At 37.6% G+C, this 25,861-nt stretch overlaps 1 protein-coding gene across 1 annotated transcript in view; it reads left to right on the forward strand.

Annotated features, from left to right (window-relative positions):
• The window catches only part of KHDRBS2 (KH RNA binding domain containing, signal transduction associated 2), a gene marked incomplete at both ends in the record, with an annotated part of 694,748 nt that overhangs the window by 403,155 nt on the left and 265,732 nt on the right, over positions 1–25,861 (forward strand). The window contains 2 exons of the mRNA XM_082664427.1: positions 304–431; positions 5,843–6,041. Of these exons, the coding sequence (XP_082520553.1) occupies positions 304–431; positions 5,843–6,041 (327 nt within the window). The remainder of the gene's footprint in view (positions 1–303; positions 432–5,842; positions 6,042–25,861) is intronic.

Raw genomic sequence — 25,861 nt, forward strand, 5'->3', positions numbered from 1 at the left:
GAACCATGACCTTGGGACCTTCCAAGATCTTGTTCTATATTGTTACCTTTCCTTTTCTAGCTAACATATAAAGTGATATCCCAGCAAATCTCATCTGATTTCCTGCTGAGTACTTCCTTGGTAAAAGAAGCAACTTCAGTTTCTCTGCATAAAACTAGGAACTTAAATTATATTTACTTTTACCTCATTTTAGATTTTTGTATACCAGAAAATAAGTGAAACATTTCCTTTCTTACTGTGTTTGTTCAGTTCTAAGAACTCCATGCTCCATTTTAGCTCATCAGGTCATGTTTTTTCTTCTAGGACTACAATGATGAAATTCGTCAGGAACAACTACGTGAATTATCTTACTTAAATGGCTCAGAGGACTCTGGTCGTGGCAGAGGTATTAAAGGCAGAGGGATCAGAATAGCTCCCACAACTCCTTCAAGGTACATTTGTTCTTACTTTAAATAAATTAACAGCCAATAAGGATGGCAATACTTTGCTGGCCTGTTCTGTGTCATGATCACAGCTAGGAATAAACAACAACAATATCAGCAACAATAACCACCACCACCACAAAAGCAATAACAACAGATGCTTACATAGCTTGTAAGAGCTTTATATAAGTTATTAACTCATCAAATCCTCCATAGTAGGGTTAAGCATTATTTACAGGTGAGCAACTGATAAAGATGTAAGCAATATGCCTGAGGACACACAGGTAGTCTGACTCTAGAATTCAGAGTTTGAGCTCTTAACAGCTTCCTAAGAAAATAAGAGGAGCAAACCTAAGAGTTTCTACGTTTTGGTTTTGTCCCCAGGATTAGGACATGCAGATGATTCAATCATATGCATCTTTGAACCAGGATGACCTTGAATGAAGAGAAAATTACAAATATTATCTATGCCTTAAATGGCCCATGAATTGATACAGTCTTGCCAGATAGGTAGACAGATAGATGAGGATAATGATAGATATAGGTAGGTCGGTAGATATATATATATTTAGATAGATAAGTAGATTATATATATATTATATGTATGTGTATTATATATATACACACACATTTATATATATATACACACCACCAGTCCAGAAAGCCAGAAGCACATTTGTTACATGGCTGATGGTAAGAATATTTAAAGCTTAGTTATATTTGACTCTGCAATGTCATCAGAGAAGATTTTATTTGATATTGTTCACTTTGCAAAGAAATTGGAATTTTTCTGCAACAGAATTTGTTTTGTAGGATTCTACATTTGCCAAGCTTTCAAGAGAAAGCATTGTTTTGCAAAGAGGTAAAGTGAAAAATACTCATAGCATTCACACACAGACTGTGTAACTCTGTCATTCTCTTTATCCTGTTATAGTTGGCCTTCAAATCTCTAAACGACTTAGATTTAGAATACTATTTCATGTATTGCATAGAAACCATCTTAAGAGATTCTAAGATACTTTGCTGATTCAATTTATTTTTAAAATTACTCCCCAAATATTTTCACCACCTTTCAAAACACCACTGTTTTTAAGTCACAGACACCTCAAAAAATTTTACACTATCAGAAAAGAAGTTAAGAATGATCAATTTCCAAATAAAATATCAACGAAATAATTGACTAAAGGTAAAATGTGGCAATTATAGAAATTACTTTGATTAAAAGAAAAACTTCTGAAAATGTTTCAGTGATTATTTTCACATTTTTTTCTTAAAAAAATTTTTTTTATATGAGCTTTCTAATGCTACCTAGGAACATTAGTTTATTGCTAAAAATTAATGTGACATAACATTTTTATGGACTTTTTTTAATGGAATCAGCCTTTTACAAAGCCTTTATATTAACTTCAGCATGATGGGTTGTGAAATGACACCATTGCAGACAATCTTAGACTGATTAAATCATAGGATTTTAATAATGAAATTGTCACTTTTGTAGTTCAAAAAATGATAATTTTGGCAGTTATATATGGTGTAACCTAAGTATGTATTGAATGACTATAGAGGCAACAAGTTTTTTTCTATTCTATATTCCTTGGAATAGGGACCATTTAAAAGAATAATGCATTAACCTGCTTTTGAGATTACAAAATCATCATATTAAAAGACTTTGTTTTGTTATTGGTGTTCCTTAAGGTAATAATACATTTGTCATATTTGAGTGAACCATATAAGATTTCAATTTCAGTGAAGTTTTAATGTAAAATATTAATCTCTTTAATTATTTAATAAAGAAGAGTGCATTATAATCTAGACTTTTAAATATCTTAGAAGAAAAATTTGATTGAAAGCTTTTGCTTTTTAACATTCCATATATCATACAATCTGATACTGCATATGTTAAAAATGAAAATTAATATTGAAAATTAAACCTCACTTTCAATGCTATCTTGATGTAATTAATGTATTAACATTAATAAAAGTAAATGTAGCAGAACTCTGTTGTCTTCTGTTTCAAACCACATGATGAAATATATCTGCAATTAAATAAGAATAAGAAAATAGCTTCACAAAACAGAAGATCATATTGATCAGAAAGTTCTTGAACACATGGGTTAATGGATGCTGATTTGTACATATTTATGAAATTGTGACTTTTTAAAGTTATTCAGTTACACTGAAATTCAAAAAGAACGGTACCTGGTATATTTTTAAAACTTTAATTTGTTGAAAATTTCTTTAATTAAAGGAATTTATGTTTCAACAAGCATATCTATGAAAACTATCTAATCTTCCAATAATAATGCATACCAGAAAACAAAGTATTACATCTATATATTATAATAATATATATTATGTAATTGAAGAATTAAGATCTTCACACACATCACTGCTACATGTTGAATGAGAGTGAACAGTGGAAAATAAAACATTTGAGGCAGACTTTGAAGGTTTTGTTTACTACAATGAGAACTAATACATAGATAGAATCTAATGGAGCTTTTTAAAGAGGGGACTAATCATATTTGTCTCCAAGAAAGACTACTCAGTCACCACTGTGAGTGATAGAGAAGAATTAGATCAAAGAGAGAAAGACAGACAGAGAGGTGTGTGGCAAGGAAGCCAGGGAGAATACAAGTTCATTATCCAACACAGAAATGAATACCACTTGGAGTGTTAGAGAGATAAAGGACTAGATTAGAGATTAGAATTTATACAAATTAGTGCCCAATTAGATGTTGGAGACAAGAGAGTGGTCCTAGACAGTATAACTCTCTCATGTCTGTCCTGGTTAGAGATTAATGACATCATCCACTAAAATTAGGTGAAGGACCAAATTTAATGAAGAATATAATTAATCCTAGGTCTATGGATTGCCAGTGTGACCTTGGGAAGATGACTTGTACTTTCTGTGACTTGGTTCTCAACCTTTAAAATAGCTTAGAAATGGCTATATGACAAGGTTGTCAAGATTTTTAAGTTAGATGACAGATGTAAGGCAGTGGTTCCCAAACTGGTCTGCACATTGGAATCACTGAAAGCTCGCTGCTGCTAGAGACTGTGACTTAATTGGCCTGGGGTATGGCCTGGAGTCTGGAGGTTTTCTAAGGTCTTTAAGTGACTCTAATATGCAGACCAGTTAAGGAGACATGATCCAGGGTACGGTGTGTGGTAGGAAGGAAAGAGATAACAGCCATCAGGGTTAGAGACTGCAGGGGTGCACCGTGAGGCACAGAAGGAGGGTGGGGGGAAGAAAATGGGGATAGCCACATTCCAAGGTGGGCCCAGGAGTAGATGTCAATGAATGAGCCTGAAGAATATAAAGGAGGGAGGAAGAAATATGGAGAAAATCAGAGTCATAAAAGTTCAAAGAAGGCGTTTTCCAGATAGTAACCCATAGTGATAAATATAACAGTTACAGTGGAATGGGGACTGATTTCCAGTGGATTTAGAAACCAGTAGGCTTCTGGTGATACCAGTCAAGAATATTTTCAATAAAGAGGAGAAAGCAGCAATTATACCCCAATAAAGATGTTAAAAAAAAAAAAGAGGAGAAAGCAATAACTAGATTGCATTTGATTCAGGAATGAGCAGGAGGTGAAGAATTAAGGATAGAAAATTTTCAAGAAGTCAGAAAAATAAAGGAAAGAACATTGTAGAGTGGATTCAGCCAGGGACACTACGTTCTAAATAGGTGATGTGAATCTTGAGTTGAAGTGAGGACTTGAGTTGAAGAGAGATATAGGGTTAATATTCCAGGGAAGGGATGTAATGTGTAGGAGGTAATGAGTCAGATTCAAGAGACAGATTTTCCAGGGCTCTGTCTGGGAGACAGTTGATGAAGGAATGGGATGAGAAATTAGATTTGATTTGAGCATCATATAATTTTAAAGCAGGAAGAATGGCTACAGATTCAGAAATCTTATTTTACCCTTTAGAAAAATAATCTACCTTAGGCTCAGGGAGTTATAACACTTACCTGTGATTATTCAGTGGTATAGATATAACTTGTGAATATAGTTTAAAGTAAGGTGACATATAACTTACCACCCACACAGGGACACTATTGAAAGTATTAAAATGCTAAACTAGGACAACAGTTGTAATTCTGAACTATTCTGGGCAAACCTGGGTGTATGCACACCCTGTATATAAGGTGCTTGGAGATCCAGTGAAGGTAAAATTACTCTTTATATCCATCTTATAGATCAGCTTTTATATTATCATGCTAATGTAGAATATTGTGGTCTCAGTTACATTGTGCTTGAAGTGGGCACTGGGCCTTCTAGGGTCTCCCAGTACAGGAGAGCATTCTCTGTACATTAGACTCACAGTAAGTTCTCTAATAATCTCTCTATTCATCAGCTCTATAATCTATTTACAACTTTTAAAAGCTTTACCAGCATTCTTATTGTTCACTCGTCAAGCTCATTTTCTGCAAGAGCCAGCTGACTGCTCCTCATAGCAGAAAGCATAACCTACAACCCCATCTGTGGGTGCAGCCAAACAGTGTGATGGTTCACAACCCATGATCATTATTTCCCCCAAAGCTTTAGCGTTCTTGCTGAAAGCAGTACTTTCTAGAGGCCAAACTTTCAGACATAATAAAAAGTGAAATAACCATGCTTTTGCCCAAAAACTTTAGACAAACACTCAACCTTTCCAAAGGCCTCAGAACACCATAAGAGTTTACTGCAACCATTTGATCTTAGACTTTTAATACAAGTTAATTTTGTGTCAAGCACTGCAGTACCAAGTACTCAGTGTGTTATTTTTTTTGCAGAGCCCTCATGTATTTCACTAGCACCATAGTTACCATAGGAAATAAATTTTATCAGGGACTGTATCAGTTCAGGGGGTTACATGCATAATGATAAATCAGTGACAATGACCTCAAACTTAAGCTACTATAATAAGCAGAATGATATCATGATGGTTAGAGTTCCACATTTTACCGAAGTGCAGACAGATTTTTTTTTTGTAAGTGACAAAATTGCCCATCACTGTCAATAACCTCCAGCATGGAGGAGACATTGACAATTAGCAGCTATGGATGGTACAGTGAGTCATGTACTAGACACTGCTCTTATTTGAGACTTTTTTGGTGAATTTGGAATAAAAATCAGAGTGGGTTGATTTTTGTTTGCTTTGCTTTGAATTTTTAGTGTTATAAAAGAAAATATCAAATTATTTTACATGGTTTTTATGATAACTAAGTCATAACCAATATTTACAAAACTTATTCTGTGGAGGTCAAAATGCTTTATATCCTAAAGAATCTCCATTAAACACACACACTCGCAACACTCAGACATGCAGAAATAAATGTGTTTTCTTCCCATTGTATAGAGGCTATAAGATGAGAGCTTTGCCTGCTCTCATTACTTGTTTCTCATCTGTATGTGACCTGTTTCTCCTAGGGGCCGTGGGGGTGCCATTCCTCCTCCCCCACCACCTGGACGAGGCGTTCTCACCCCTAGAGGGACCACTGTGACCCGTGGTGCTCTTCCAGTGCCCCCTGTAGCAAGAAGCGTCCCTGCCCCGCGAGCACGGGCATCACCCACTGTGCCAGGATACAGGGTACCCCCTCCTGCAGCCCATGAGGGGTATGAAGAGTATGTAAGTACTCTTGAGAAATCAGTTAATTAGGAGGAGTTAAGTTTGATGGGGAATAAATTAAACTTCAAAGACATTCATATACCACGAATATAGCAAATAATGTTTGTTGCAGAAAACAAATGTCATTTGCAACAGAATTTAGCAGTGCATTTTAAATGAGGGCATTTTTTTGTTTTTGGTTTTTTTTCCGGTACGCGGGACTCTCACTGTTGTGGCCTCTCCTGTTGCGGAGCACAGGCTCCGGACGCGCAGGCTCAGCAGCCATGGTTCACGTGCCCAGCCACTCCGCGGCATGTCGGATCTTCCCAGACCGGGGCACGAACCCGTGTCCCCTGCATCGGCAGGTGGACTGTCAACCACTGCGCCACCAGGGAAGCCCTAAATGAGGGCATTTTGAGAAAATCCTTCATTGTACAGGTGCCATCATTGTTGTTAGTATCAGTTAAATAGCTTAGATTTTAAGAAACAAATTATCCTCAGGTTTTCTTATCTTTAGAACACTCAATCAATTTCAAAATGGAAATAATTATAAACATAATGTGAATAGTCATGTATTTAGAAGATTATCCTGGGACATGATAAAGATTAACATAACTCAGAAGTATTTGACAAATATAATGTGATTATATTATAAACTTTGTTAATAATTTAAGACCATGTAGATGGTTTTTCATTCAAATATCCTACTCTCTCACTATATAAAAGATATGGAATTGGCAGGTAAGAATTCAGAACTCAAAAAATATAGACTGAACAGAAGAAGTGCAGTGTCTCTAAGCACCTCCTCCCTTTCCAGTCCTCTGTATCACATTATACTCCCTTTGACCTCTTTCATCCAGGTTGTTAGCTTTCCACTGGTCATATATTCTAGTCCCTGTATCTATTTCTCCTACTAGATTGTGAAACTTGTAAAAAGGGGCAGTTTTCTATTCACTTGTATAACCATACTAAGTCCACTCTAAATGTTCAATTGAATTGATGCAAGCCAGATCATAGTACTATGAAACAGATATATTTTGCCTTTAACCTCTCCAGGGTGCCCGTCCCCTAATCTAGGTGTTTGTTTCATTCAACCATCCATAGACATGCCGTCCTCTCAAATGTCCTCTGTGAATGATTACTAATATAAACTCTTCAAGGACGGTTACCGTCACATTCTGTGCATTCAAAACATATAAATGTTTTATGGACTGGTTAATAACCAAGAAAAATGTAATCTTAAAACAAAGTGAAAATGGTTGATAGGTGTCACTAAGAACACATTAATGCTTAAAGCATGTTAGTTTTTAGGAACGCTACTGATTAAATATGAAACACTGACTAATATCTGTAAGAGTGAAGAAAAAATATTAAGTTTAATCTTGCTCGCGCGGAAGCGGCGCGGCTGGGTGGGGAGTCCGGCAGCGGGAGTCGCGGACCGTCGTCGTGGCTGCGCGTGGCGGTGGTGCGCTCGAGCAACCAGAACCGGAGCATGGAGGCGGCACAACATCCTCAGGTAGTTGGGGCCTCCACCCTGACCCAGCGCGCCCCGCGGACGCCGGCCGACCGGCCGTCCCTCCGGCCTTCCCGGCCCGTGCTGGGCGGCTCCGGCTCCCGGCCCGTGCTGGGTGGCGGCGGCCGCGGTACCCGGCCCCAGTTCTCCCCGACCCGTGCTCGGCGGCCCAGGTTCCCAGGCAGCCGGTGCGCCGCGGCCCCCGAGGGACGGCCGAGAGGCGTCGCCGCGTCCGGGTTCTTTGGCTCCAGGGCCGAGCCCAGAGAGGAATCGACAAAACTCGGTCCGCCGCGCGGTCCCCCACATGTGCTTAGCGTCGCGAAAAAAATCACATTCTGAGCCGAAATGCTTCCGGGTCGCCGAAACCTCAAAGCTGCTAGTAAACCTGAAAGGCTGATGCTGTTCGCGTCTACTTCGTACGCACGTCTGTGTATCTGAAAATCATGGCCTCTGTAAAATGCTCAGCAGTGAGGCGGTAAGTTCCAAGACCAAGGTTAGGGTCCACGAGAGGTTAGGCCGGTTGTGCCCAGGGCGTGTCGGCTTTTTATCAAATATGGAAAACTTGCGCGACAGAATCTCAGGAAAGAACAAGTCGTAAAAACACGGAAATGGCCTATTTTAACTTCATGCATTTGTGTATTTGCTCCTATCTACATTTTTCAAGTCTCATGCAAAAAAATCCGTTCTCCTCCCTTGGAAAATCTCCAGTCGGTAAGTTCTGAACCACACGTGAGTTTGGTTTCACGCTTCTAGTTTATATTTCAGTGCTAACTCTCCTTTTGTGCCCCTGGTGTTGTATATGTTAAATAAAAGTTTATTCCCGTTTGATAAAAAAAAAAATTAAGTTTAAAAATCCATTTCTGTGAGAAAAGGGGAAATGTGTTCATCTCAGGTATCTTGTACAACATCAGGTATCAGTATTTAAAATCTTAGTCTGAAAATTGCAACATCTGCAGCAGAAAACATATTCTACCCTCTGAACAAGACCACTGATCTGAAAACACAAACCCTGGTCCTGGTTCTACCATCTCTTCCGTGAGATGTACTGTGTAGGAAATAAGTGCTTGTTGAATGAATGAATAATCCACAACAGGGAAGGTGGGATTGTTTTTTGTTTTTCTTTTTGTTTTTTATCTCTGAGGAACTAGGTCTACCATCTTTATGTGCTTTGCCACTATGGTGTATTTGTCTTCCAAACAGAAGCCTAAACAGTCAAATCTTTATTTCAAAAATTAAAAGAGAGAGAAATAGCGGTCAACATTGTTATTAATCAAAGAATTTACAGGGCTTATAGGGCACAGTGAAAGAGAACAAGATTGGAAAAGCATTGTAGTTTTTCATGTAGCTCCAAAAATATTGTAATCTTTCACATGCATTCCAATTTGTAATGAATAGATCAAGGACTGCAAGGCAAAAAACAGTAAGCTACAAAGGAATAAAGAGTTTATGGAAGTATGGGCATATTCCGATAAAGGGTATATTCTGAATGGGAAAATTTAAGAGGAGTGTGGTTCTTTTATAGTAAGTAAAAGAAAATGCAAAGCCATGTAAATCTGATTTTTAAAACTTAGATTTAAAGTATCCAGTCCCTTTAATTCATTCACTCAATCCTTTACTGAGCCTCTATCTTATTTCAGGCACTGTTCTAATGGTCCTAGAGATGTAGCTGTGAACAAACCAGATCAAATATTTACTTTCATAATGCTTACATTTTAGTGGGAGAAGACAGGAACAAACATATATAAAGAAATGAATAAAGTAAAGTCAGGTAGAGATAAGGGCTCCAGAGGGAGGTGGCAGGAGGGCACCACCATCAAAAGAGCTGTTAGGGAAGGTCTCTCTGACCTAGAGGCTCCAGCAAGTGTCTAACTAAAGGTAGAGTCTAGGCCAAGGGGCTGCCTCTATACAAAGGCATCCCTGGTTAAGGAAACAGCAAGCAGAAAGGCACTGAGGAGGAACATGCTTGAAGTGTTTGGGGATCAGCAAGGAAGACATCAAGGCTGGAGAGAGTGTGTGAGGGGGACCAGATGAGGTCAAGGGATGGACAGGCCAATTCATGTTGCTATTGGAGAGTTTGGGGCAGGAAAGTGACATGAGCAGATTTATTTTTTAAAAGATTTCTTCTGTATACATTGCAGAGAACAGAATATGTGGTGAGGTGGGCACAAGAATTGAAATAAGGAGACTGGTGGCATCCCCATCGACAAAACGAGGCTTAGAGGGGTAAGAAGAGGTCTATTCTGAGTGAACTGTGGAAATGATCTAGTAGGATTTGATGATGGGATAGATGGAGGAGGTGGGAAAAAAGAAAAGAGTAAAAGATAATTTTGTGAAGCGAAGGTTAAACTGAACCTTGGACTGAACAACCAGGTAAAACTGAGGTGCCATTTGTTGAAATGAGGAGTATGGAGTGACGCAGACAGGGGGTTGGAAAGTTTGGCCTTCAGGAAAGTCTGTTGTGTTGCTGGGTGAACACACCCGATTTTTGAAACAGAAAGCAGCATCCCACAATTTGAAATGTGTCACTAGCTGTGTAATTTATAACACCCTGCGGCTTGCATTTCCTCTTCTATATAATGGCGATAATCATTTCAGCCTCACAAGACTGCAATGAATGTTAGGAATAAGCGTCCATAAGCACTTAAAACATAAGCATGCATAAGTACCCCGAACATTATAGACAGTCAATAAGAAATAACTATTACACAAAATTTCATCATGTATTATACTCTTAAATTTCTCCCTGGGATAAGCTATGGACCCATTGAAGTCACAGACATTTAGCTACTTTTTGTGAATTAATTGGGCATCATTATTTGCAAATAGGAGAAGCTATGTCATCTTCTTTTAGCAGTAAATAAGTAAAAAACAAACCTTGGGGGGGGGGGACTCTGTCAATGAAAATCAATAAACAATCTATAACAGTAAGAGAAAAGAGTTTTATTTGAGCCAAACTGAGGACTATAATCCAGAAGCCAGCTTCCCGGATTACTCTGAGGAACTGCTCCAGAGAAGCAGGGTTTTCAACACTGTTTTATGCATTGTCAGAGCAAAGAACATCAAACAAGTCAGGGATACTTTCCTTCAAGGTTTCAAAAAAACAGATCAGCATGTACACAGCAAGTCAATATGGCCCTGTCCCCTGAGAAGGGAGTCTTATCATCAAAGGAGTACCAGCACTGGCGTCCCAGGAAGGAAGGCATTTAGTCTTTATTTTAACATGGACATTCTTTACTTCTGGTCAATGCACCCTTTTCTTTAATAATTAAAGCAGATATACAGTGTATGTTTTATAGGCCACAAACAGGCTGTTCTAGTTAGAATATAATTCAAGTTAACTCATGTATAAGCCAGAATGACTTCCCCACATCTCAACATGTAAAAATTTCCTGTATTAGGCATCATGAAGTCCAGTAATAGGAATGCCATCAGGCCTTAAGAAATAGCTAAACCGAGGCACTAGAATCCCTCCCCACATTTCCTCTCTGGTTTTTTTGCATATGTTTTCATTCCACTTTAACATACAAACTCGATATTTGGCTACGCTGATCAACATGACTTAGCACATGGTGCTGCCAAGTTTACACATCCAAGTGCAGTTCTCCTCACCTACAGATACTGACTGGCTGGCCATCTCTCAGCCCTAATCTGGATCCGCAGGTGGGAGAATTGTGTTCATTCGGGCTTGCCAGGTGTCTATGACTGTAGAGCAGGTGTCTCTTGAAATCAGATCTGGGATCTACAGACTCATCAGCTACCAGTGACGTGGGTGGTGTAGGCGTGACATTCACACAACATAAGCATGCTTCCTGGGTACCCAGCCCCAAGGACCATATGCAGAGGCATTAGTTTCCAGAGAAGGAGAAAAATATTATGAACTTGACAGAAATCCAAAATTTTAAATAATTCATTCCTCTGTAAGAGGTAAGAAAAACAAAAGTTTAAGTGTCTCAGTAGCAAAATAACAGCACCATGCTTAGTTGATTGTGAAAATATCAAGGGGTTCTTAACTTTCAGATAAAATTACTTAGACAAGATTCCCTTTATTATAAATGACAGTATGGGGCAATTCACTCTTCAGACCTTTCTTCCTTCCCTGCTGAGGCTCTGACCACGTGGACTGTCTACAGGTGATCAGATCTTGTGGCTGCTTGCCCAACCTGAAACAGCTCACCGTCAATGAGACTGCTGTTCAAAACCATCTTTAGCGTTAGTTGAATCTTTTAAAAAATGTGAACTTTAGTTTGTTACATGTCCTAATCCAGACTTTAAATATTTTAAAGCTTCTCTTCACTGACTTTCTGCTAAGAAGAGTACATTTACTTTTTTCAGCTCCATCATCATGATTGAAGTAGATTTGGGGAATAGATTTTTAAAAAGCTCCCACACAACAAAATATAAAGTTCTATCAGTGGATAATATGTAAAATAAACTTAAACTTTTGAATACCTACTAGGTTCCCGTCACTAATCTCATGATAACACTACCAACCAGCTATAGTAGACTGAGGTTTGTACCCAGTTTTGTATTCTACACAGTACTTGTCTCACAAAGAACTCAAACACATGTGTACAGGTCATTTGTACTTCATACCTTAAATCCAGATCATCAGTCAGTGTTTGAATCCCCTCAGCAATATTTAGGACATCTCCCAGCCCCTACATGAGCATCTACAACTATAGAGAACTCAATACATCTAGAAACTAGGTGTCGGAAAAATAAAAACTGTGGGGCTTCCCTGGTGGCGCAGTTGTTGAGAGTCCACCTGCCAATGCAGGGGACACAGGTTCGTGCCCCAGTCTGGGAAGATCCCACATGCTGTGGAGCGGCTAGGCCCGTGAGCCATGGCCACTGAGCCTGCGCGTCCAGAGCCTGTGCTCCGCAACGGGAGAGACCACAACAGAGGCCCGCATACCGCAAAAAAATAAAAAAATAAAAAAAATTAAAACTGTGATTAAAGAGACGCTGCCTCTACTTTCAAAAGCATGGCGTCTAGTGGGAGGGTCCAAAAGTCTAACGATTAACATATAATATGTAATTGCTGTGTGGGGCTCTTATCTTACTCTATTATAATTGTCACTCTTATCTTCTCCCACTTACAAGATTTAGACATCCTATAGGCAGAAACTGTTTCTTACATTTATCTTATGTTTGCAGTTCTAAGTAATGTGCTTGGTAATAGCAAATAAATTAAACCTGTGATATTGTTGGAAAGATGTTATACACATGCACAGTTCCATACATATACACATTCTATGTAAACAATAACTGAATGAAGGTACAACATAGCATATATTGTGTCAAATAGAGACTATACCTTCTCCAGCAAAGATAATTATTTTCACAACTATGGGTATTTAGAAAAACCTCTAAGATGGTAAGCAAAACAACAGCAGACCAAGATGAATAAGTATTACTTTGAGAATTAGAGAGAAGAGGAAGGATGCTCCATGCAAAAAGGAATGATAAAGGGGAAGGCAAGAAGAGGGACTTTTCAAAGCAAACCCAAAGAATACAGGAAAATAATTTGGGGAAAGAGAGTTCATTTAAAATAGCAGGGGAAATAATTGGGGTTACAGATGAGTTCAAAGGCTGAGGTTATAATGCCACTGATTGTATAATAAAGGGCCACATGAAGGTTTTTAAGCAGAGGATAAACTAAGGTTTGGGGGAATTTTATCATTCTCAGTTGGTTAGGGTGGATTTAGGGATTCGACTACAATGGTGAAACTTAGTGAGAGGTGGCCTTGACTATGAGCACAGGAAAGTGACTGGAAGAATCAAGGCAAAGGTAACACTGAAGATGGAAACACTAAGGTTTGCTGTCAAGAGGATGAGGGAGGAGTCGGGACAGGCAGCCCAGGCTCGGCAGAGGTGTGTTGTGTGGGGGTGTGTGCGCAGGGGGCAGAAGGAGGGAGGGCCGTGCTGGAAGAACTGACCTTCCAGGCACGGGGAAGTGCTCACACAGTCATGTTCCTTTGTTGCAAAAGTAAGGTGTTTTACGTGCTATCAGTTGCGATCACTTGCCTACCTGTCACACTTTCCCATGGGTGGGGTCGTGTTGGAGTGGATAAGGCTGTTTGTGAGAGCGTGCCAAGTGGAGTTTGTGTTGGAAATTCTTTAAGTTTGGGTTTAGTCGACTAGGTTTACTTGTATGAGTTAGGTACTGCTAACATTGCATTGTAGAAGTAACTCCGGGAATACTCTTCCTGGCTCATCCGATGTATTCATGGATGGAGATCTGAGTCTGCTGTTTAGTCGTGCCCTCGGCACTGGTGCTGGGACGCGTGCTTAGTGTTGGAGGAACCGGAACTGAATGGTTTGGGGCTGGAAATGTTCTGTCAAAAACTCTTCTATGTCATTTAGCTCAACTAAATGAAAGAAATTTGATAGGGGCTTCCCCAAATGTGACAATTCTAACAGTCTATAACTAACCATCAATGAGATGTGAAACTGAAAGAAATGTTTCAAAAGTATCAGTGTTAACAATGTTTTTCTATCAACCATGCTAGAGGGAAAAAACTGAATTTCTTCAACTCTCTATAGAAAATATTATAAAATCATTGTCATATTAGAGGTGATAAAAACCTGTGCTTCAAAAAGTAGGGAAAAGTCGTTTAGGGGTACATCAGGCAGTTAATAAAAATACTATATTATTTTCGGGAATTTGTGATATTTGTAGTATTTTCAGCTTTTAAAATTTTGCAATTGGTCCTGATTGCTTTTCTCGTTCAAAATAAATATTCACTCTCATGCTTAACTTATATTAATAATTTTGTAACCTTTTTCTTAAAGATAGAATGCAAAATTATATAACCTTCAAACCCATAATCTCTGGATCCCGTAGAGGAAAACAATGGCAACATTTATAGGAAAGTTTATATATAGGGCTGGAGGGGTCCAGTGGGGTATTGCTTAAAGAAAGAACTGTGTAACCTTAGTTTCTAGTACTGCAAGTCTGTTCCACTGTCCTTAGTTACAACCATGCTGGTACTGTTGATAAGTATGCTGTTCCTTTGTGGAAATGCTGTCCTTTTAACAAAAGTTTTGTGGGAGAATTGAACGTGCAAGTAAAGGCACACAACTTCTGGAAGTGCCCACCAGAACATCACACTGTATGAAAACATACTGACAACATCATAAATACTCTCTTGCATCTTATGTGTTGGTATAGCATGAAAACAAACAAACCAAAACCCTCAGACACGTAAAATAGTTTCTAGTTTCAAAAGACATAGGTCTATTTTTAAAATATTTTTTAAAATTTTTAAAATTTTAAAAATTAAAATTTTTTAAATTTTAAAATATTTTAAAATTATTTTTAAATTACCTCGTGGTTTTTCCAACAGTTCATACCCAGACAGGGACTTGTATGGGGGCAAACAAAGCAAAGAGAGATGTCAGCTCAGTTCTGCAGGAGAGGTGCTGGTCATGTATAATCAGTCATGTTAGCCTAATTTATGAAATTCATTTTGACAAATTGTTGAGAAGCTTTTCTTCCCATCGGTCTTACTAAGCCTGTTGGCACTGTAGCACATTCTACCATATATTTCAGACTCTGAGGCATCCTCCCAGTAACAATGAGAGAACTAGAAAATTCACTGTAATTCAATAATGCTTAAAAGTTCCATAAATGAATTCAGGCTGCCAACCTTCAGTTTCAAGTGTATGGAACATTTTTTTGACAGGAGAGGGAAATAAGTATTGAATGATAATTGAAATCAATTCTTGTGCCATTTTTGTGGAAGGAAAGATTATGAGCCTGATCTATAATGCATTTCGAGGGGCACCACATGTGGTTTTCTGTGTAAAAGCTAAGAGCCTTCACCCAGCAAAGAGAGATTTTTATTAGAGTTTCTAGATTGATATTTGTATTCCATTAAACAGTCTTGTTTAAGTTTCATGCTCAAGTCTCCTCTTAGCAGAAACTAATTTACCAGAATGTGTTGTAGGATTTTGTTTTGTGAAATGTTACTAATATTTACAATAACCAACACATGTAAGGTTAATGAAATACTTTTTGAAACTATAGAATGGGCATAATACTACCTGTGGTTCAAATGTTCATAGAAAGTTAGTGGTATTTAAACACTATTAAAATATTAAATTATGTGCCCAAATAATATAAGATGGTGTCTTTTAAAATTGTGTGTATTTTTCTTCTAAAGTTGAAGCTTGATTAAGCCATCCTTCTTCTAGCATCGTGTTTTACACGTTTAAGCCATTTTAGAACAGATGCAGGTTCTTCTGTTGGCCACACACTTAACGATTGTATCCAAACCTGTACCTTAATTACCATGATGACTAAGGTCTTTTTTAACACTTACAACACTTAGGAGGATGAACATAGGTTTTCTCTCTGAAGCTTTTTTAAGGTGAATTTTAGCTGATGGAAAATATTATATCACAGTGTATTTTGAAGTTTCCTCCAGGCTCTGCAGCTGTGATCTTTTTGTAGTGTCTGCTATAGACAAGGGGGAAGAGAGCAAAAAATGCCACCTCAGCCTTGAGGAGATCTACCATTCTCTTGGGGTTTTTTTTTGTTTTTTTTTTTTGCGGTACGCGGGCCTCTCACTGTTGTGGCCTCTCCCGTTGCAGAGCCCAGGCTCCGGACGCGCAGGCTCAGCGGCCATGGCTCACGGGCCCAGCCGCTCCGCGGCATGTGGGATCTTCCCGGACCGGGGCATGAACCTGTGTCCCCTGCATCGGCAGGCGGACTCTCAACCACTGCGCCACCAGGGAAGCCCCATTCTCTTGTTTTTTACATTATTAGTATATATTAGTTTTTTTTAATCTATGGTTTATATACAGCATGGCTTAAGGATTAATAATGAAAGTGAGTTGAGCATTACTTTATTTCTATAGGTATGTTCTTAAAAGGCTGTGCTGGGTACAAGTTAATAGTTTCTATATCATTTTTTTCTTCTGAGTTGATTATGAGTTTGCCAATTATATGCCCACTGAAAAATTAAGACCCAGTATAGGGTGACAAATACCTAAGCATACCTAAGAATCCCAAAATTCATTTTTTCTTTTGCTGGTTGAAAAGCATTGTTTTATGTGTTTTACCAACACCTCTCTCATAATTTTCTGTCAAAGAAAACTTAATTAAATACAACTTGCATGGGTAGCTTGATTATCAATGGCTTTTCCAAATAGGAATGGTTACATTGCATTAAGTCCTTGTCCATATTTTGGCTGTCTTCCACTATGGATTCTCCATTCAGTGGAAAATAGTGGCTGCTAAATCTTTCCATCAGTTACAGATTTTTGTGATTATTTTTTGTCATATGAGCTAAAGGCTTTTACTGGGGAAGCTACAAATGTCCTTTGCAATAACTTTTAATAATCTCATTATTTGAATTAAGGTAATTTCTCTTCATTATTGAAGATGGGAAACTGTATTTCCCTTTAAATGAAACCATATTGTATTATAGTTTTCATATGTAACTTAGGCAGCAAATATCATTCCAAACTAAATCTACAAAAGCCCTTTCCTCCATGAAAAAAATCTCCACTAAAATTTCTTCCCAAACTACCAAGTTTCATCTAGCTGTATTCCCCTTTTTCTATTCTAAGCTCCTTACAAGGCTATAATAACATCACATTTTCAGTTTTCATCTCCAAAACTATCTTAAACTTTGACTGTCGCTATGGACCTACTTGTTTGAGAGGCTCCGACTATTTGTGGACTTTTCCATTCAGGGTTCCTCCTGATTTGTCTCCTTCTATTTAGTTGAACATCAAAAAATATACACTCATCTTTTGCTTCTTGGTTTTGTTTTAAATGCTAAATTCACTTTTGTTTTCCTAAAATACTAAATTCATCACGTCACTTCTTTGTTAGAAAACATCAATCTCTCCCTGTTGCCTGAAGAATAAAATTCCAACTTCCTAATTTTATTAGAAGATGAAGTTCTTTAATTTTATGAGCTTACTTGCTATTAACTGTGTTTCATTTTCAAATGAGATTTTGACCATGAATAAAATAAATGAACAAGCAAGAGAGAAAAATTCTAAATTTATGTAGCCAATCCAGTTATCAGCATCTTTATAATTCTTAAACTATTAAAATGTATTGTGCTATTTGATTCAATTTAACTTATCATTTATTGAATACCCATTTTATATTATGTGAAGTTCCACAGGAAGAGGCAATGAGAGATAAAAAATATATAGTTACCTTTAATAGGTGGCTGTTGTATTTTAGGACTTTTAGATACATAATCTCACAACAATAATAAAGGGTAAGAGGTATAATCTTTGCTTTTCCATTAGAGAATTGTGGGGTCAGAAGATTAGAGAAATCTATCAGTCACCTGTCTGACAGCAGAGCCAGACAGCTCTGTCTTAAAAATTAACATCTTTTTTTGATATGAATATGTAAAAGGCAAAGCTTCTGGCTTTAAAAGGGCAACAGATAACACACCTGGACAAAAAAAAAAAAACCCAAAACTCACAGGTTCAGGGCAGAGTATAATTTGTGAGAGTTGACTCAAGACTTCATTGTGAGAAATATGCTAATATTTTCCTGACTTACTTCACAAACTGGGTTTAAAGTAGTTATGACATCAGCTGGAAATCCCATTAACTGAACATACCTGTAATTTTTTATTTGCTTTTCTTGCACTCAGAAAGTTTAAAGAACTGATTTGTTCTAATGCTATCTATTTGATATAGTGTAAATTAAAAAATTTAGGGGGGAATGTGACCGATAATCTTCAACTTTATAGTAGTAGGATAGAAAAGACTAGGGCAGTTAGGCACATCCTCAAGTTCTTTGGAAATATAGAATATTAAAAGTAGCAAAAAAGCCCAATGATGGCAATAAATAATGATGATACTCATAGTAGAAACAACTAATATAATTAAGTACTTATTATGAGCCAGACACTATGCAAAATTTTTCATCTTCAACATTGAATTTTTACAATAATCTTATTAGGTTGGTATTATTCCCATTTTACAGTTGAAGAAACTGAGGTTTAAAGAGGGTGAGTAGTATTCCCAAAGTTACAAGACCAGTAAGCAACAGTGCAAGGGTTCATAGAAGTCCAAGGGTAGTGCTCATACTCTCCAAGCTATAACATAGTGCTTAATACACAGCAGGTGCTTGCCTAAGTACTCTACATGCATAGACTCAAGTTACCCTCTTGGCACCTCTATGAGTTAGGTACTATTACTTTCTTAGAAATAAAAGCTTACATGCAGGGAGAGATTGAATAGCTGGACCAACATCAGCCAGGTAATCAGAAACAGAGCTGGGATTTCAAACCTTCTGGCTCCAATCCACCTCACCTTGCTCTGATGTCTCTGGGTAAGCTAGCAAAAAAAAAAGTCATTTGAAAAATTAGTTGCAAATGATACCGATGGAAAAGAAATTAGTGAAATACTTCAAAAAACCACCTAGTAAATCCACCTGGACTATAGTGAACAAATAAAATAAAGGACTTGTGGGGGATGGGGCGAGGAGGGAAGGCTTGATCATGAGTTGGAGCAAAATAATAAAATGAGTTGTGAGAAAAATGCCTGGAAGAAAATGTAGTATTTAAGTTGACTGTTAGTGGGTACTGGGTGACCATTTCTGAGACATCCGAGGATTAATGTGGCTGTGCACATCGGCAGGGACTGAGGCAGGCAGACACCAGAGGCCGGAAGCACCATGAAAAGCTTTATGTCATGATCTCAGCAGGAGTGGAATAGAAAAGAGGGGACAATGAAGGACATAGTAAATTAATTAGGAGCTCTGGAACTAATTCCAGAATTTCAGCCTTGCAAACCATTTTAGGTAATCCAAAAATAAAATCTTATTCAATATTATTTCTTTTTTCCTTTTTTCATCTTGAAAATAGTTTATTATAGAAAATGTCTCTTCAAAATTTATAAATATGGCAATTAGTTTCTCTTCCAGCCTTATTGAGATATTATTGACATAAAACGTATGCAAGCATAAGGTGTACAATGTGATGATTAGATACAGTATATATTGCAAAATAATTACCACAATAAGGTTAGTTAACACTTCTATCCTCTCACGTAATTACAATAGTTCTATGTGTATGGTGATAACATTTAAGATCTACTTTCTTAACAGCTTTCAAGTATATAACACAGTATTGTTAATTATAGTAACCATAAATCTTATTTATCTTCTAGATGGGAGTTTATGCCCTTTGACCAATATCTTCCCATTTCCCCACCCTCAATATTATTTTTTGTCACCCTTTTTTACTGTAAATCTTGCTTTCCAATTTATCTACATTGTGATAAAAGCTTCAGTTAGGACACATTTTAGACAGTTGTTTATGAAAACCACAATCTTTAAATGAGATTTAGAAAAGAGATTTAGAAAAGAAAAATGATATTCATTTTTTTACTATAAGTAAAATAATATAATGTAGTCCTATAATGACTATAGATTTTGTTTCAGCCCAATGCTTGAACCACTTTCTGAAGTGATGTTTTAAACATAATATTACTGTAACACCACGGTTTTTACATTAATTCTTTTTAGAGCACCCATCTGTCAAAGGCAATTTTAGCCCTTGCTCTGGTTGCATAATAGTGGAGAAAGAGTTTTCTGTTTTGTTTAGTTCTGTTTAGTAGTTTAATCTTTATTATGTGTCAGAGGTCACTTCTCTGCAGAGCCTCTGAAGCCCCTCTGGGAATGGTGTGGGGTGGCAAGCAGTGACCTCTGAGGGGAGGAACAGGGCTCAGTCTGAGGGAGGAAGTGATGTGGGTGAGGAAGGGGAGGGAAGGAAAGCCAGGACTTTCTGATGACTAATAAAGACCCCCTTCCTCTACCACATCACCTCCATTACGTTTTATTTCTACTCTGAGGAGAACATTTCAATGTTTAGGGATTGTGGAACTGTCTTTATCCCAGTGTATTTTCTAGGCATTTGCATTCCTTCTGGCTCCCTACCGTTCCTTCTGTTCCTTCAGGTCCTTCAGCCAGAACCACTGGGACATCTAGACAGTGCACAACAGAGCTGGTCCAACTCAGGGGTCAGCAAGCTCTAATTATAAAGGTCCAGAAAGTAACCATTTTTGGTTTGCGAGAAACACAGTATCTGTCACAACTACTCAATTTTGCTGTTGTAGCACAAAAGCAGCCATGCACAGCACACAAATGAGTGAGAGCAACTTCTGTGTTCCAATAAAACCTACAAAAATAGGTGGTGGGGCTGATTTGGCCCATGGGCTTAATGTATAGCATCCAATGCATTTTGTATTTATCCCATGACAAATGTCAGAACCAAATTTACAAGAAACTATTTCTGCAATGGTGGCAAAAGGAAGATCCTGGAGTTTTAGTTTATGTGAATTATCTGAGGCCACTCCTGTTCTCATAGGAGCTGCCCACCAAAGAAGAGGTGTAAGATATTACATCAAACCATATAGAATTTACTCCATCAGTTCTCAGAGATAGTGGTTTGCATAAAATTAATTTCATTTCAAGCCCCTCCTAACCTTTTTTTTTTTTTTTTTTTTTTTTGCGTTACTTGGGCCTCTCACTGTTGTGGCCTCTCCCGCTGTGGAGCACAGGCTCCGGACGCGCAGGCTCAGCGGCCATGGCTCACGGGCCCAGCCGCTCCGCGGCATGTGGGATCCTCCCAGACCGGGGCACAAACCCGTGTCCCCTGTACCGGCAGGCGGACTCCCAACCACTGCGCCACCAGGGAAGCCCCCCTCCTGCCCTTTTAAAGATGCAAGTGTGGGGCTTCCCTGGTGGCGCAGTGGTTGAGAGTCGGCCTGCCAATGCAGGGGACTCGGGTTTGTACCCCGGTCCGGGGGAATCCCACATGCCGCGGAGCGGCTGGGCCTGCTGAGCCTGCACGTCTGGAGCCTGTGCTCCGCAACAGGAGAGGCCACAACAGTGAGAGGCCCGCGTACCGCAAAAAAAAAAAAAAAAAAAAAAGATGCAAGTGTGATGTAGCACACTGCCAAAAAGCTCACAACAACAGCTAAATACCACTAAAGAAAAAAATCTCATTTTCAGCAGAGTTTCTGAAGGTGGGGGCGTGGAGGCACTGTGCAGGTGTCTTGTTAAATGATAAATGAGCTTCGATCCAAATATTTTTTAGAAGAATGTAGGTACAGTAATACCAATATTCTATAAAGCTACCTACTCCTGATGATAAATTCTCCGGTGTAACCTCACTGGTGGCGCTATGTCCCCGCCATTTGTAATAATCCAATATTGTAAGCTGCAGTCAGATAAATATTCACACAAGTGCACTACTTGTTTTATCCTGAAAGAACCTGTTCGCCATCGTACCTCAGACAGAGTCAAATTTAATGCATCCTTTAAAAAATGTATTTGGCAATAAAAATGTTGTGGAAATTGATCTTGTTATAAAATTTAGAACCTTAGATTTGACATTAAGGCCACTTAGAGACTTCAGCAATCAGTAAGGCAGAGAGGAGACAACTGAATTTCAAGGTAATAGTTCTGAGGCCATAAGGTGAGAAATTGGAACAGCTTACAAACATAATCTTTCAAGTTGGTCATTTATTTGTCACCTGCTACTGCTCTAGGGTACTCCACATGTACAAACAAATAAATAAATAATGTCTTCCTTTCTGGCATTTTTTTAATCTGAGGGGAATAGACCTGAGTCTTTTAAGATTATTCCATTTTAACAGAGGACCGGCAGGATAACACAGAATCATGCAGCACATGATTTTTAAAAGAATATAATAATCTAATAAATAAGCACAATAAGATGATTAAATTTAAATTTGGAGAGTTATAACAAAATAGGTTAGTTTGACTTCAGAAATAAAGTAATATAGAATCTATTATGGGCGTGGAGATTAAAATAATTATCAAGTTGACAAGAGGGGGTGAAAAATTCATATTTGTACTTGATGCCTGTTAGAAGCTTGATTTTATGGCACATGTAATAGTCATGACACAATTCAATGGAAGGAGTGATGTAATACTTTGTGGAAAAGTGGAAAGTTCCTTGTTCAAGGCTCCCTGTGGTCTGTGAAGGACAGGCAGCTATAGAGATGTAATTGCAACCAATTTCTCAAAGTTAAGCCTGAATCAGTCCTGACAATTTAGATTGCAAATTTCTGAAGAGCGTCACCTTCAAGCAAGAGTGGGGTCTGAGTGAAACAGATTGGAAGGATTTTACTTATTGGCACCTGTTACAGGCTTATATGATAAGGTGTTTTTGTTTACCCTGGATCTGGGATTTCATTGTAAGATTGACTTCCTGCTTCATTTTCCCCTGCATCTTGATCCTATAAACCCTAGCTTCAGCCCGATGTATTTACTATCCCAGAACACAATATGCATTTTCACATCTCCTGCATTTACTCTGTATGTAATTCTTTCTAACCTTAAAACACACACACACACACACACACACACACACACACAAACACACAAACATTTACACATGACACGGTCTACTCAAACTTTCAGGTTCTCAACTCAGAATTCACACCAGCATTCCTTTAACTAGCACCTTGAAAAGTGATGCTTGATACGATCTGCCTTTAATATAATTAATTACCTACTTGCGCATCTCTTCTGCTAGATTGTAAGACCCATTGAGGACAGTGTAGGGCTTATTCTCATTTATTTCCTACACTACTTGCAAATAATAAGTGGACAATAAAAAAAATCAGTTAAACGAATGACTTTTATCAATCTAGCCAGTCAGTTGAAAAGAGATGTGAAAACCCAGAGAGGGGATTAAATGATGTAAAAATCCCAAGAGGCTTTTAAACTGTGGCATCAGGAGTTCTGACTGGACTATAGGACTGACTTGGGGATAGGTGTGGTGGAAAAGGCTGGGCCATGTACAACTAGGCTGCCATCTGCCAAGTTTCTTCGATTGTTCAGAGGGTGTTTGACTCTCATCCCTGAGATCTTCAGATGCATCTAGATGAGGTGCTCATCCTGTCACTGGTGTTAAGCTATATATTCTTGTAAGACACCACTTTCTCTAGCAGGGTCAATGTTGTGGTGCAGGTATAAATAATAAAGAGGCAACTGAACAAATATTTAGACCAGTTACTGATTAGGTAAAGTATTTCTTAGTAGTAATTACTGGTTTGGGTGGAGAAGGAGGAAAATAAAAAGTATAGACATTTAGGTAGAAGGGGGCTAAATCATACCAGTTAATTCCTGATGTAAATTAGAGACTACTTTTTTGTTTGTTTTGCCAGCTATTCTGTTTAATCAGTACGAATTCTTATATGGGATATTAACAAATGTTTTAAATGAAGCACTTTGTGGAAAGGGTTCAATTATTAGATTTCTTAGAAAAAATTACTTATCAGCATTTATTTTTGGTGAACACTTTTTTTTTTTTTTTTGCGGTACACGGGCCTCTCACTGTTGTGGCCTCTCCTGTTGCGGAGCACAGGCTCTGGATGCACAGGCTCAGCGGCCATGGCTCATGGGCTCAGCCGCTCCGTGGCATGTGGCATCTTCCCAGACCGGGGCACGAACCCGTGTCCCCTGCATCGACAGGTGGACTCTCAACAACTGTGCCACCAGGGAAGCCCCAAGACATTTATTTTTAAAGTTATGTTTCCTGTATACATGTAATGAATGTTAGTTACTATTTCTTATCTGAAAAAATATCACACAAATGAATCAATTCCTCTGGTATTTAATATAAAGACAGCATTATAAAATCAAAGGCAGTTTTCAAAAATTAAAAATGCAATAATCCCATTATCCTAAACTGCTTTTATTTTTCTTTATTTCTGTGAAAATTTTTATGTATATAAGAGTTTATATCATTAATGTGTAGTTTAAAGAATAACATTATTCATAAAATAAATACACATAAAACACAGAGACTAAAACAATGAAACATTACAGGCTCCCCACGCATCCCTATGCAGTCATACCCCCTTCACATGTAATAGGCTGAACTGAATGATAATCATCACCTTGCTTTTCCTTTGTCACTTATTCACTTATGTATTAAAAAATGCATTGTTTAGTTTTGTTTCTTTTTAAACTTTATACACAGACTATGCATATTCTTAATTTTATTGCATATTATTTAATTTATTTAATTTATTAATAAATTAATATTAATTTATTATTTAAATTTTTAAATAATATGCAAATAATATTGCATATTATTTAATTTATTATTTAATTTTATTGCATATTATTTAATTTTATTAAGGTATATTTATATTGATACAGGTTCATTTTCACTGATGAATATACCAGAATTTTAAAAGTTCATTTTACCATGTATAAACATTTGGATAGTTTCTCATTTTTTGCTTTTATGAACATTCTTATGCTTGTTTCCTGGAGCTGTGGCATAGGGAACATTCAACTTTTTGAGATAAATTATCCAGTATATTATTAGAGTCCTTATTACTCCACACTCTTGCCAACTAATCAAAAATGAAATCAAATTTGATTATGGTTTGAATTTGCATTTTTATGACTACTAATGAGATTTGTTATATTTTCATATATTTATTGACGCTATTTTCTCTTTTGGGTAATCTTTGCATGATTTTTGCCTCTCCTGGGTTGTCTTTTGCACTTATCTGTAAGAATTCTCTATATATATATGTCCTTTTGTCATTTATATTTATTCTTTAAATCATTCCCTGGTTTGTGGTTTATCTTTTCATCCTCTTTTATGATGTTTGGTGAATATAGGTTATTCTTTGAATGTGGTAGAATTTATTAGATTTCCTTTTACAGAATATAATTTTTGTGTTTTATTTAAGAAATCCTCTCCTACTCTGAGATAGTAAAAATCTTCCCATAAGGTTTCTTTTAAAAATGATATTGTTTTTCTTTCAAATCAATTGCCCAGCAACAGATTTCATGTATAGTATGTGAAAAGAGTTTTTTTCCCCTTCATGATCACCAATTAAATCAGTGCAATATATTGAGCAGTCTGTTCTTTGCCTACATGTGTGCAATACTGATGCTATCATGTGTCAGGCTTGTGTATACACATGGGCAGATCCGTTTCCAAGTTCTCTGGTCCCTATTTTTCTTTCTGCAAGCCTATACAACACCAGTTTATTTTCGTAACTTTTTCATTGAGTCCTAACATGTGGTCATCCAAGTCCTCTTGTTCCCTCTTCAGGACCATCTTAGATTCCTTTGAGCCTGTTTTCCTTCATATAAATAGGATTGATATGTTATTTGGGAAAGAATTAACATCTTTATGAGATTAAGTTAACTATCTTGGTACATGGCATATCTCTCCATTTATTTAACTTTGCCCTAATTTCCTTCAAAAAGTTTTATGTTTTTCTATATTAGTCTTTACCATCTTTTAGGCTTATATAATACATGTTAAATTTTTAAAAT

The sequence above is a fragment of the Grampus griseus genome, assembly GCF_964374135.1.
Source record: "Grampus griseus genome assembly, chromosome: 10".
In the NCBI taxonomy this organism is placed as follows: Eukaryota; Metazoa; Chordata; class Mammalia; order Artiodactyla; family Delphinidae; genus Grampus; species Grampus griseus.